Genomic DNA, 15,025 nt, shown 5'->3' on the forward strand with positions numbered 1-15,025 from the left:
AGCCATTAAACCTTTTCAGAAGACGTCCAGAGTTTTTCACTTCAAAGCAAAGAGCTCCAACTGCTCCCTGGGAGCCCTTCAGGGAAAGGAATTCTACCAGAAATGCCCAAAAAAGATGATTTCCAGACAAACTGAAACCACCCAGTGTGAATGTCAGTGCAAACAGCAACACCAAGTCCAAATCAGAGCATCCAACACCCTTTGGTTTGGGGTTTTTCCCTTCCTTGGAGAGGTGCATCCAACATCCACCCAATAACTTCAGGCCTGTGGTTGGGTGAGCCTTTGGAGACCCTTCCACACAGTGAAATACTCTGACTAAAATCTGGAAAATTACCTCTCAGGGCTCTAAGCAGCATCAATAGAAATGTGGTGCCAGCTAATGGCTGCAATAACTGTCTCCATCCCTGGGGAATGATGGATGGAGGATTTATCAATATGAGGAGTGGAAGGGCAGGAGAACCTGAGCAGGCTCTCGTTATCAGCCCCAGAGATGATGCCACATGCATGATGTTATCTGTGCTCATCTTTAGCCAGGGCCCAGGGGGTGGGAAGGATAATTCTTCATGGAGAAGAAAGTATCCATCATAACCATCAGCGCTCACTCAGTAAGCAGTTTTGGAGATGGGTTGAGGGAGCACTGATGGAATAGAAATCAATGAAATTCAGCTTTTCTGCAGCTATTGTTCAGAGCAAAGGAGGGGGGAGGAAGCCTCTACATCACTCTGGTTTCTGATCACGTGCAGAGTTCAGAAAAGGCTCTGAAATGAGCCACGATAAAACCCTTAATTATTGAAAAAATCTCTTTTAAATCCACACCTTGACAGTCACAACTAGGAAAGGCAACACTTTCTGATCATAAGCATCAAATGAATTTCTTTTTTAGTTTGGCCACGTGAGCACTTAAAACAGGGCAGGATGTGAAGTTACTGCTTGGCTTTATCCTCCCCTTGGAGCAAGGCCTTTCCTAGGGAAAAGGAGCTGGGAGAACAGTGAGGGATGGAAGTCACTGCCACAGGCTCTCTGCAGACCCATGCTCTGCCTTCCCATTTAAAAATCACAACACCCCACAGGGTAGATTATGGGATATCCTGGTCATTTTTCCACAATGGCTCCAGTATGTTTTCCCTCCACCTTTAAGCACCTGCCTTAAATCCCCTCAGCCAAGGCTGGAGCACCTGTACCCCGAGGTTCTGTTACAAAAGGCACAAATAAAACCTGCTGGCTCTCAGCCAGCCCGGGCAAATCAGCTCATTTCCATCTAATCCCATGCAGAGGGGAAAAGAAAGGTTAGTACTATGTCAAATTTGCTCCAGAAAAAAGCAGGAAATGCAGGAGCTAAACATTCCAACAGCAGCACGAACTCGCCCGTGTTCTACATCCTGAATATTTTATGGTGTATTTATTGTAACAATATATTAAGCTACACATTCAACCACAAAAAAACCCCCAAAAACAGAAAGACAAACACTCCTCACGTGCAAGGCAGCTGCATTAGCATTTCTGAGGGGCTTCAGAATTCCTGACACTGCTTTTAATTGTACCTTCTGCATTTGATTTCTATGTGTAGCCAGCAAAACAGAGCAGAGCTTCTGTTGGATGTTTGCCTTTGAGCTGCCTCAGGGAGGTTCCAAGGCTCCCACACCATGGGGTTGGTTCTGATGGAAGATGTGATTTCCACATCACAACCAAACTGGCTTGAAAAATAAGATTTTTTTTTCCTACAGTGGTTTAAACCATAAAAAAAAAAAAAATCTTCAGAGAGCCAGTGATCCTCATTAATATTTTTGACCTTTTAGGACCAAAAGCAGTCAAATATCACAGCTGAGAATCCTCTTCATGCTGAGAAATTCCCTGGGCAGGTGGTGACATTGTCACAGCCACTGTCCAGCTGAGGTGACCAGGGTGATCCAGCTGCTCCTCAGGCTGTCCTGAGGAGCAGGGATGCTCCAAGAATAGCAACAAAGACTTTAAAAGACCTTTTCCTGAGCTTCCTATTCAGGGAGTTCTACTTTTTCAATTTAAACTGGCACTGTCTCGTAATAAATTTTTTTTTTTACAAAGGCAGCAAGAGAGCCCAGTTGTGGCCAGTTGGCTGCCTCCCAAAAATCCCTGCAGCTCATTTCCATCCCATTCCAAGCCCAGCACAGTAACTTAAGCCTTTAAAGATCCACTCTCAGGTGGAGGAGATTTCAGCACATGAAATGGGGAGAGCTCAGACCAAAGCTTTGCTGCAGCCCCGGCGTGTCGGGGCACGACACCCACCCTGGGAAACCAGGGAGCTGCAGAACCCTGGGCACAGCTCCCAGAAATCCAGTTAGCCAGGGAAAAAGCACCTGGATTTGCCCACTCAGTGGGCACAGGCCACTGTCGAGCTGAGAGGGGCTGGGATGGTCCAAAACACCCCAAAAATTAGGGTGTTCCTAATCAAATTTGGGACCCCAGAAATGTAACAGTTAGAGAAAATCTTGAGTTTCTCATATTAAAAATGCAGCACAGCTTGAGAAATACACTGTGATTAGGGACAGCTCGGGAGGTTGGGATTTTTCAACTCATTTGCTCTTTATCTCCCAAAGTTTTATTTCGTCCTCTTTAAGTTCTGCTGCTGTTCCATTAAAAATGCAAATCAAAGTCAGGGTAAGGAATAGCATTACCCTGTTCCTCAAAATACAGGTCAGTGAATTAATGTCTAAAAACGACTGCAGTATCTTTAAAAAAAAAAAATCCACAATAAATTAACTGGAATAAAAATAGTACCAAAATTCTCAAAATACACATTTAACTGAGGGTTTGTTTTTTTTTTTTTACTTTTGATCTAAAATAAAGCAAGGCTGGTACCCTAATTCTCAGTCCAAGAGGAGTAAGGAATAGAAGGACACAAATAAGTCTTTTCCCACTTGGTTCCTGTCACTGAACCCCAGCAGATTTCCAGGATCTTCCATTCATGGATAGGAAGAACCTGACACCTATTGGCAACTTTAATATTACTGCAGAAAGCTGCTTTCCCTCAAACTATCCCAAGTAACAGCTTCTCCCAATGAGATTTTCCTATAAATGCACAGATAACACAAAAGATAATTCAGAACTTTTCCAATTGTGACTGAAAATATGTCCAGAAAAATTCACACTCTCCTTTGGAATAATAAAACTCTGACCTTTCCAAATAAATCATGAGCTGCTGGAGCTTTGGGGCCTGGTAACATAAGGACACATTAAAAAAAAAACCACAATGTACCTGAGGCTAAAGAACAACCAAAAATGAACAGTGGGCAGATCACTGTGGATGTGGTTTTAATTGCTGCTTATGTGGATAATCTGAAATTCCAGTCCTGAGGCTTTTACATGTATTTATATTTGTACAGAATGAACAAAAGAATTCCTCAGCTACTTCTGGATGTCAATGTGCTAAATTGATAATTAATAATCTACAACAGTGAGAAATTAGTCACAGCAATAATAAATATAGAAGGGAGACAAGGATTCAAAGAGTAACATTTTGGGGGCTTCTGGAGCAGGAGATTTCCTGCAAGTCCAAAGGAAGACATGGAGACCTGCCTTGAGGATTCAGAAACAAAACAAAGCACAGAATAATAGAAAAAAAAAAGAAAGCTTTGGGTTTTTTTACATACTGGTAACGAAGAACTTTTTGGTGAAGGTGCAGCTGTCAAAGGCAGCGATTTTCTCCTGCAGGACCACGACCAGGATCCTGCAAACACAGAAAGGGGAACACGTGCTTCAGGCATTAAATGCAAGGGCTTAAAGATTCAATAGCTAAATGTAATTATTTCAAAAGCATCGACAGGAACTCTGCAGTGATGAAGTGCCACGTTACCCAGCCCTGGCAGTTACGGAGGGTTCTCTCCCCTCCCGACCACACCACCTTCACTTCAGGAAGCACAGCAGATCTGATGCCCAGCAACACATTTATGATCTGCCTCCTGCAGTAAAAGCTCCATTAAAAACAAAGGATGGGATTGCAAAAAAAAAAAAAAACCAACCCTGAATTACTTTCACTGACTCAAATAACAATCAAATCAACGACGGGCAGAACAGGAGCTAAATTTGAAATAATCCCATTGCCCGTCTCGCTGCAAAGTTATTAAACCATTTCATTTACTAAGAGCAGGGGAGGGTTTAATACCAAGAACATCAGCACACAAACACAGCTGAGAGAAGCAGAACCTGTGTCAATAAGCAAAATTACAGGTGTATGTTTATGTATTTGCTTGTACATGACACACTTTTGTTGTAAAATACCTGCTCATCACCAGAACTAAAGAGCAAAAACCATGCAGGGAACACTTTGCTGCCTGAAAAATTGAGGCCAAAGATGCAGATGTGGAAGCTTTATAACCAGGATACACCTTCTCCCACACTGAGAACTTCCCCAAAGCAAGTTTTTAAACTCTTGTATGAGAGGCTGGAATAAACCACCTCTTATTCTTGCTTATTTGTATTATCCACCTGCCTTGGTGAAGGACCATCAGTTCTGGCAGCAAAGGGGTATTTCCAAAGGAAAGCAGGAATTTCTTCCCTCAGTGCCCTCCCTTTAAGCCAGGGATGTGATTGCACCATGTCCAGGGGGACCTGAGGACAGGCAGGGACCAACCCAGGAACACGGAGCGAGAGGAGCACCAACGTCAGCACCACGGGCTGGGAGCAGAGTCCCTGCCCCAAATCCTGCCACCAGCAGTGCCAAGGGATCAGCCAGATCCTCCCACAGGCATCCTGGCACTCCTCTTCTGCCTTAAAAACTACAAGGGGGTTCAGTTTTGTGCGTGTCTGGCAGAGATGTGAATTTAAAATTAACTCAGGAAAAACCCCGAACTCGTGATTCCGTGAGCACGAGAGATTCTCTCTGAGCTCTGGGATCCTCAGCCTGCAGAGTTGTTTGCTCTCCACCCCAACTGAGAGATGCAGCTTTATTATTTGACTCACTGGAACATCATTCCCTGCAAACCACAGGCTGCACACCAGGAATGCTTTGGGCAGGAAGGCAGAGTCTGACACAACGAGGGAGCCCAAAGGAGAGGGACATAAACCCCTTAGTGCTGGTTAAACTCTCCATGATCCCATTTCTCCAGCTGTAGGTGGATGATCAAGGATTTCAATGATTCCTGCTCACCCTGAAAGGAGCTTAAATGATTTCAGATGCAAAATGGTCTGAGCTCCTTAAACAAAAGCCATTGGGGAAGCACATTGGGAGATCCCAGCTGAAATATTCCACGAGAAATGCAGAACCAAAGCTGTGCTTGCAGGAAAGACAGAATAACTGTATTTATTATTGAAATTTTCCATGCCCTGACACAGAAGCAATGCAGAGTAACCCCCTCCTTACCTCTTGTTGCAGTGGAGGTCATAAATGGGAGTTTTGAACTGGATGGACTTGACCATCTCTCCTGTTCTCAGGGAATACAGATCCACACAGCAGTAGGGAGGGCTGGTGCTGAAAGGAATTAAAAAAAAAAAAAGAGATTTTAATGGAAATAAGGGTATTTTAAAAATTGCTTTTTAATTATTTCAGCCTCCTTATATTGCTGAGCACGCTGAAGGAAAAAAATCACAGAATCATTAAACTTGGAAAAGACCTCCAAGACCATCAAGTCCAACCCTTGACCCAAGGTTGGACTCATAATTCCAGCAATCCAAGGAGAAATGCTGGAGAAGAAAGGGTCAATATAAGCCTTCTCCAGAGGGAAGGTCTGCTGAAAACTGAATTATGATCTCCACAAACCTTTATCGTGCAACCACTGATCAAACACATGGTTTCTCCTGCCACAAGGAAGACTTGGGAACAGCAGCAAAATACAAGCCAGGAAATTTTAGAGGACATTCCAGTTAAAAACTACTCCAGAGAGCAACACTGTCCTCCAGGGAGGAATTCCTTCACCCACATGGCTTGGTTTGATAGGGGCACATCACCCAGGATTCACATCACATCTCTGACGGCCTCGTCTCCTGAGCCACACAGATCTTTTCAACTGCTCTGCGTCACTTTTATCATTTCAATATAAATAAAACTCTCTCCAGGCCATTTCTTAATAAAAAGGCTGAGTGGGAGAAAGTGCTGAGTGCTCCGATAGGGCCGGGGAAGGCAGTGGTGGAAACCATTTTCCAGGCTGAGCAGAGGCTTTGATGTGGCAGCTCCGTTCCACAACACCTTCTTCCCCCTCCAGGAACACATTAAAATGTTGGCTCCTCCTGGGTCAAGGAACAGGAGGGAGCACGAGCTGCCAGCTGTGCAAACATCTCCTGAGCATTGGTAAAAAGAGGGTGTTTCCCCTTGCCCAGATCTGCTTTATTTTACAGAGTTTAACACAATTCCTGCCACGACACCCCCGGAGCTGCCCGAGAACATCCAGGAGGGCTGGGGCACAAATGCCAACTGTTTGTGCCTCCAGATAATGAACTGGTTCATCCAGCAGTGGGTGACACCCAGGACGTGCACAGAAACACAACTGGCACAGAAATAAGAGGAAAAAAATAAGTCTTGACATTTTGCCTACTTCAATTCTTCCCAAAATATACATTTTTCTAGGCACATACCCGGGCTAAGGACTAGAGGGTGCTATTTATTACTTCCAGCATTTCAAAGGCTCTTCAAAAACACTTTTAAAACAGTGAAACAGTCTAATTCCTTCACATTAAAGTTCATTGCTGCTCAAAAACACAAAAAACTTCTTTAATTAAAGTACTTTGTTACCTACAGCAAATAGTGATGTTGCTAGAAGGGCACACAGACCCTGATTTCAAATCAGGAATCACCAAAGTTGATACAGATAGAATTCTCTCAGCAGAATTGATTAAAATCACTATTTCCACACCAGCCTGTGCTGAACAGTCCCATTTTTCCAAGTTGTGGGTGATAATCCTGTCGCTCAAATGATAATAATAGTTATTATTTTGTCACACCTTTCCTTTGGCTGATCATGGTAAGACCCCCCCTACCAATGGTTTTTTCAACCACACTGGGTAAAAACCAGTAACAGAGTTCAAGTATTCTCATGGAATCACAGAATTCCAGAAGGGTTTGGGTTGGAAGGGCTTTAAGAACTCATCCGGTTCCACCCCCTGCCAGGGGCAGGGACACGTCCCACAGAGCAGGGTGCTCCAAACCCTGTCCAAGCTGGCCTGGGACATGAAGTATGGACAGGTCAGTGCTCTGAAAGGGAAGAAAAGCAAAACAAAACCAGAGGACAGAGTTAATTAATTGTATATTGGGAAAAACCCAGCCTGAACCTTTCCACGGGGAAGCTGGAGCACGATTTGTGATCTTTGGAGTAATATTATTAATCTGTTGAGACCACAAAGGCAATGCTGTTCTCCTCAAGGGCCCCAAAAGTTTGCTCAGATTAACAGATTTCAAGACCAGAAGGACCATCTTCTCTTTCCAGGCCACGCACAGAACGTCCCAGAAGCTCAAAGAAATGATTCTTTACCAAGCAACCCAATCTTGTCTGAAAAGACTCTGACCAACAATGGGGCCTCTATTTTTATGGTGAGTTGTTCCAACATTTAGATCGTTTCATTTTTATGAAATCACTTCTCAGTGAGAGACAGAATTTGTACATATTCTGCTTTTTGGCCTCTGTGTCTCTGTCAACAACACAGAAAAGCTCATTGCATTCACTTATCTTTTGTGTGAGTCACTAATAACCCAGAGCAATCCAGGCAATAACTAATAGAGTGAAAAAGACTTTTAAGCCTGAAGTTGTAAGGTTTGTTTTCCAGCCCTAGTCCTCCTCTGAGCCCTCATCAGTACTGCAGTTCTCAACTTCTTTCTGAAAGATGCACACCAGAATGAAAACTTAAAAAAAAAAATAAATAAATTCAACTATTCATTCCTTAAACACCACTGCAGAAAAAGCTTTCACTGGGACTTTCATTATCTAATGGGCTCTCTGCATCCCACCCTTGCACAACAAAAGCTTGAAAACTCCACTCTGTAAGTAATTTTCTAATTCATGGTACTTAACAGATTCATTCCAAACCAGGAAAAGCAGGGGAAGATTTCTGAGAAAGTGCCACTTCCCCCAAAATGGGGGTGCACCAGAGAAATACAAAGCAGTAGAGACATTTTAAGTGCACCACAAATTTGCAGAAAAGCATGGGAACACTTATTTCTAAATAAGAAAAGCCTGTACCAACCTTAGACACATGTTACTAAAATCTAATCCTTTAAATACAAGGCAGGGAATTATTTGATACAGCACTAAAATATTTGTGCTAAATACCAAGAGACACAAACATCACTGTTGCATCTCCCTCAAACTTTCTGATCAACTCTGTCAGCCCAGGAAAAAAAGCTCCACTTTATCCTTTACTTCACCATTTTCATCATCTCATGGGCACATAACAGAGAGGTTTGTGCACATATTGGTGTTATTGCAACAGATACCACAAGGACAGGACCAGCAGCTCACAGAGACAGTAAAAGGGGAATCCTTGTAGATATTAAAACACTTGGAAACCTCCAAATCACTCTTGTTCTGGCAGCTCTTCCCACTCCGGCATTCCCAGCAGATCACAGTCATTTCTCCTGGTATATTCTGGAGGAGACTTTGCTTGTGTGAAACCAAACAGTGCTTTTATACCCAATTTACAAACCTGCACTGGCTGCCTTCAGTCAATCTACAAACATACACAAAACTGGAGAGATTTCTGTAAATGTCTGAGAACACAGATTAACTTCAGAGCAGAACCCAGCTGCATTTATCACACCTCTACTAAAGGTTAACATTTCTATGATCAGCTGCATGATTTCTATGATTAAGCTGCAATCTGGCAGATGTTTCCCCCAAAACCACAAAATTAAGTAAATTTAAAGAGTTGTCTTGCCCTTTATCGTCAAACGCAGCAGAATTCACCACTGAAATAAATGCAATGAACAAAATGAAGTCATTTGTGCTGCCAAAACAGCCACAAAGATCCTTCAAGATCATCCAAGATGGCCCCAAACCAACAGTGTAGCAATCTTTGCAGATCAACAGCCAGATGTCACAGCTTAACAGGAAAAGATCAGAATTCTGGGGGCACAACCCTGAGGGCAAACTGAGGGTGGGACAGCTCAGCTCCAGCCAAATCTCACCAAGCAGAGAATCCTGTGGAGCCACAGCCAGGCCCAGACTTTATAAACTGCCAGTACTTCCAGCACTCCAAATCAACACCAAAGCTTTTTTTTTTTTTGCTCTATTTTCAGGCACTTTAGTGGACAGTATTTTCTGATCAGGTAATACAGAGGGCAGCTGATTAACACAACACATCCCCAATTAATTGTGTGTATTTGAGGCCTGTTCCTCTGCAGCCCACGGACACTGAAGGCTTCTCTGTGGGGGAACACTCAACAACCTGCTGCTGTTAACACGGCTAAAGCCCTCTGAGGGACCAAACATCCCATCCTGGCGGTTCTTGTAACAGATTTCTCTGGCTTTTGGGTTTGCTTTTCCCTTCCTGTGCTTTCCCCCTGTGATTCATGGGGCTGACAGGCCCCATTGGCATCTCCTGCCCTCACCTGCCATCACCCCCAACAAAGGCCACGCTAAGCCGGCGGCTCCACAGCGCCGTCCCAGAGCCCGCACCAACCACTTTGGGGATTCAACATTAAGCACAAAACCCTTGTCCCGACCTGTTCCATCTAAAATATGTTTGCCCTTGGTGTCCTTAACGGCCCAGGGAACTCCTGGGGTTGTGCAACACTTCATCGCCTCGGAATTAAGCGGCCTCTGCCTCGGGTTGCAGGAGAGGGATCATGAGAAGGGATCTGTCAGCTGCTGAGGGCTCTGCTAAACCTTAATTGTTTCGATGCTAGTATATGGCTCAAATTACAACTCTGGAGTAGCTTGAAAACAATCCCATCTCCAGGAAATAATGAGAGGGTTTTAGGGTGCGTACGAACCAAAGCTGAGCAGGAATGAGCTCAGATCTGATGGGTGAAGCATAAAAGTGCCGGGAACAACAAAGCTCCGAGGTTCTGGTCACACCAGGTAGGTCCAATTTTCCCCAGGTGCCCATTAATTACATGTTCTTATGTCTTGCTTGGCTTTATGACTCCACACAGACCACGTTCGACAGAATTCTCACCGTAAATGAACTCGCCGAAAGCTCTGACATCATGAAATGATACCTGAATATAATTCCTCTGAACATGGAGTCCTATGAAATGATACCTGAATATAATTCCTCTGGACACGGAGCCCCATGGGCAGCAAAAGGAATCTCCTGCTTTTCCTTAAACTGCTCCTAAAGCTGAAATCCTCCACAAATCGCTCAACACCAAAGAAAGCATTAGTTTGTGTTGCAGCCTTTCTCTCGGTGAAGCCACATCCTTTCCTGGAGAACTTTTCATTAAATTGGGAGTAATTTAATAGTTAAATGTGGCTGATGCTCCCAGGAGGAATTACAGCTGCCAAGGAAAGGCCCACAGAAATACCACATTCACAGTCACCCAACAGAGTGATGCTGAAATGTCAGATACACTCATTCAAACTGTGCAGGCCAAACTGATTGAAACATTCAGTGTTATTTTGTTAATGCCTCCTCTGTAAAATAGGATGATTATACAGCACAAATATTCTATTAATAACTTAAAATCACAATTCCTTTTAAAATCAAGTCTGTGAGCAACCACCCAAAAATGCACAAGGGGTCTCCTCAGGTGATATTTTGAATGTATTACCTGGTCAGAATTTAAAGAAAGAAGGGATTAAACAAGATAATTTTTAAGCACATGCCTTACAGCTTTTTCATGAAGTAGGAGCCTTCTAAATTTCTATTTTGAATTACTGAAGAAACATTTACTGAGTTCTGCATTTAAATTCAGAATTTTAAAGCTACTAAAATATTATTCATTGTGCTTCAAAAGAAAAAACAGCCCACAGAACTAAGGGAAAAAAATAATGATATCAGATTTTACTGGATTCCATTTATCATGTTTTAATTGTCTTTTTCTGTGCTTTGGAGATTTAAAGGGGCCTCCTCCACGTGTGAATGGTTGAGCTCAGCAAACTCCCCCCACGTTTTCTCTGCACATGAGATATTTTTGAAGGAAAGAAAAAGGACGAGAAGGACTCGGAGAGCCCAGGGTAAGAGAGAAAATGGCATTTACTGAGAGATGCCAAGTTCAAATACTGTCAAGCTGCAGAGAGTTCCTCAAGTGGCAGCAGTCGTGGAACAATTCGGACACAAGGGGTGGAAGTTGAAGCAGTTTGCAATCAGCTGCTCCAACTACCAGTGAGAAGTGACAGCCCTAATTTAGGGGGAAAAAAAAGAGACTAAGCAGCATCTTCTGTGGATTGATTGGTCCTCAGAAAAAACCCAAAAACTTAAATCATCCTGAAATTGCTGGTTTGCAAAGCACTTTAAATCCTCCTTGCAGCACATAACACAGAAATAACCCTCAAACATACAAGAAAACCTAATCCCCGACCGTTCCCCGGCTCTGTCACGTTGATTTATAACAGTTATTTCCAAGACAGACCAAAAAAAACACCCCAGATGCAAACAATTACTCTATTTTTGTAGGCAACAAGTGAGGTGGGTGGTAACTGAGAAATTGGGAGCGCCCCTGTCACAATATTCCCGTTTTCTCTCCCCACATCAGAGGCTCGTGGGGCCTGAAGGGCCACTTTGATTCCAGCCCCGCAGGCATCGGTGGGGACGTAACGAGGGTAAAAAGTTCAACCCCAGCTCCACAACCAGAGCCCTGCCAGGAAGAAATCTCCTCTCCTTCGCCGGGTTCCTCCTGTCCCCTCCCCGAGAAACCACGTTTATCCCCGTGGAGTTTGTTCCTCTTCTAATTAACTTTACAGCGTTTACAGTGTTGAATAATTTCAGAGGGGAGTTTGGAGTGGCCCTGGAAGCAGCAGCAGCCCCTGGAATGGGGCTGGGCATTATCTTTTCCCCATGGTGCTGCTTTCTGAGTTACTGGGGGGAGGTTTGTGCTCCAGCTGGTTGGATCTGGATGTGCATTTATCCTCCCATTTATCCTCCCCCTCCTGGATCGTCACACGCAGGGAAATGAAACTGTGCCTGGGCTCAGACATCTCCTCACTATCCCAAGGATTGCCTGGAAAAGGGTTATCTTTTTACAGCTCCATAAATCAAAGCTTGAGAAGGTCAAAACTACCCATAGTTCTCACCAGCTGGTCAAAGCTTGACCCCAAATACTCGTTTTCTTCCAGTTTTGATCCAAGATTAGCAGTTTATTATAGTTCAAAGGTTATTTCTTACTCTGGTTCGCTCAGGCAAACATTTGGTGTGGCAGAGGAACACCAGAGCTTTCCTACCCTGGGTATTTACACATGGAAACACCACCTTATTCCTTTAAAGCTGCATCTCCTGGCACTTGGAACTGTGAGAAAACTCACAGAATTGCCAGTAAACACCACTTCAGCATCACAAAGCCAGCTGAAGTTTATTATAATCACAGAAACAACTCCCAAGAAAAAAAATCCTGGGATCTGAAGAGCTCTTTTTAAGATAAAGAGCATTCCATCTTTAGCACACAGCAATCCCATCCAACATCACTACAAGCAATTTAAGCTACTTTATTCAGGGGTTGCACCTCTCAGGATCTTAAAAGCTACCACAGAACCTGCTAAGAACTGAATTTTCCTGCAAGGATAATGTTTTTCATGTGCTGGAAGGGCAGGAAATCTTTGCAAGGCAGCTGACATGACCACTCTCTGCACTTCATGATTCCTCACAATTTTCCAGCAGCACAAGGGACTCAATCCCTCAAAGGTAACAGAACTGAGAGAGCTTTGCCCAACTTAAAAGGTTCTACTGTACTTTTTTAGACCAAAACCAATTAAAGTTTGCTCTCTAGAAATTTAAACTTCTCCAGGTTTGGGAGCCTTTAAAAAGCGAGGCCGGGGAGAAAAATCCGGCTGAGTTTTGTGGAGCCTTCAATAAAAGACCACAAATATTCAACAGACTTCATGAAATCCATGTCATGGTGTCCAACACAATGGAAAATCACAACCAGCTGCCCACCCCTGTGTTTTAGATCCAGAGTGGTGACACCCTTTGCCCTCTCCATGGCATGGCTGAGCCTCTGGCACTGCCAGGTGAGCTCAGGGCATCACCACGGCCTGGGCAAAGGCATTCCAGGAAAAATATCCCGGGGAGAGTCCCCCTGAGCCGTGTGAGAACTGTGAACAAGGGCTCCAGTCATGCACTCCCTTCCCTTGGGGGATCCTTCCCCAGAGCTTTGCTCCTTGACAAACCATTTCACAGCCAACTCACTTGAAACATTAAAAGCCACCAGACACTTGGAGCTGGACACTGGATTTTAGCATTGCCCAGTGATTTTAACACATTAATGTGAGAAAATATTAATGCTTTAATCACTTTTTTCTGTTCTTGCTCACACAGAGCTGCTTTCTACCCAAACCTGAGCGTTCCCAAGAGCACATTCCTGAGCTGCAGTTGGGTTAAGGTTAGCAGGATTTAATCTGCAGTAGCCACGTGAATAAAACATGCTTCCTGAAAATCTGCTGCCAATTGATTTGCCTTGTAAACAGATCAGCAGGGGAAAAAAAAAAAAAAAATGCTGGCTAGCCAAAGTTATACATTTTGTTTGCTCCAGCTACTCCTCCTTCTTTAATTTACCCTAATTTCCTCTCTCCTCCCATGATTAAAAAAAGATTACCTCTTGCTTCTCATGCCCTTAAGTGACCTCCATCCAATTCTTCAAGTCATCCAAAATTTTCCATCACTTGACACCATCAAATTAATGCTTCTTTCTAAAAATATATGCTGGAGAGCCAAGAGGCTGCAGTGTGGACAACTGACTGAGCTCCACGAGGTCTGCTGGCCCCAAACTCTGACTTCTTAATCTTCTGCCACTCATTGCTCAATCAGCTACACCTGATCCTTATCCCATTGAGGCCCTGGCACAGGTTGCCCAGGGAAGCTGTGGCTGCCCCTGGATCCCTGGAAGTGTCCAAGGCCAGGTTGGACAGGGCTTGGAGCAACCTGGGCTGGTGGGAGGTGTCCCTGCCCACTGGGCTTGGAATTCCATGAGCTTTAAGGTCCCTTCCAAGCCAAACCAGTCTGGGGTTCTGGGATTCCATGACCTGGGCTGCACCTCAAGGAGATCTTCAGGGTGTTTTTTCCCATCTCCTGCTGAACAATTCATTAACAGAAGATGAAATGTTCCCATCAGGAACGCGGGGGTTGGGACAAATCACTCGTAGGACTTTCCCCTCCTTTGTTTTGCTCTGTTAAAAGAGGGGTGGGCAACAGAATAAAACATTACAGGAAGGAGTGAGGCCACAGCTCAGGGCTGAAGTCAACCCAAGAAATTCCACCCTCTGTGCTCACTCCCACTTTCACCCTCCAGCTGACTCAGCTGCACTTTGTGAGCAGCTGTTTGCAAACCAGGTGACTGAAATCATCTGTCTGATTAAAACAAAAAAAGAGCATTATTTGATACTTGGATTATTTCTGCCATCCCCTTTCCTTCCCAACCAGCTGAGGTGCCACAGCAGCAGCTCAGAGGTGGCAGCACTGAGGGGGTGAGGAGGGGTTTTAAGGTGTCTTTGCTGCCAGTCAGTGAACCCCAGAACCACCACAAACCCACAGCTGGGCTGAGACAAGCCTGGTTTGCATTTCCTTCCAGGAATTCTGCCCCCTCCCTGTGATAAACTGCTCAGCTAATGTAAAAACCAAAAAAAAAAAACCAAAAACATAAGGGAGGAAAAAAAAAAATCTTTAGGCTAGAAACAAAGTTTGGTAACACATAATTAAGCATGATGGGGTAAACACTTGAGTCATCAGGTTTAAAGTGTTTAAAATGTTCTGTGCTCAGGAGAGGTGGTTTCCTCCATCAGACACTGCAATTACTCAGCTCTCTCTTCCCTGCCCCTTCTCCCTTCCTCTGCTCCTCCACACACTTTTATTTCCCTCCTGCCATGGGCACTTCTATTTTTTTTTTTAGCTTTCTTGTTACCTGTATCATCTACTGGAGGGCAGATCTGCAGTCACTCAAACCAGCATTTACTTCTTAATAATCTAAAATAAATCA

At 44.1% G+C, this 15,025-nt stretch overlaps 1 protein-coding gene across 10 annotated transcripts in view; it reads right to left on the reverse strand.

Moving 5' to 3' along the window:
• Positions 1–15,025, reverse strand: part of BCAS3 (BCAS3 microtubule associated cell migration factor) — a 316,293-nt gene that overhangs the window by 275,001 nt on the left and 26,267 nt on the right. For all 10 annotated transcript variants that reach the window (XR_010435660.1, XM_064678040.1, XM_064678038.1 and 7 more), the window contains 2 exons: positions 5,336–5,443; positions 3,627–3,703 (listed from right to left, as the gene is read on the reverse strand). Coding sequence is in view for 9 of the 10 variants with exons in the window: in XM_064678040.1 (XP_064534110.1) it covers positions 3,627–3,703; positions 5,336–5,443 (185 nt within the window). In the remaining variant the exon portion in view is untranslated. The remainder of the gene's footprint in view (positions 1–3,626; positions 3,704–5,335; positions 5,444–15,025) is intronic.

The sequence above is a fragment of the Pseudopipra pipra genome, chromosome 21 (genome assembly GCF_036250125.1).
Source record: "Pseudopipra pipra isolate bDixPip1 chromosome 21, bDixPip1.hap1, whole genome shotgun sequence".
Taxonomy (NCBI): Eukaryota; Metazoa; Chordata; class Aves; order Passeriformes; family Pipridae; genus Pseudopipra; species Pseudopipra pipra.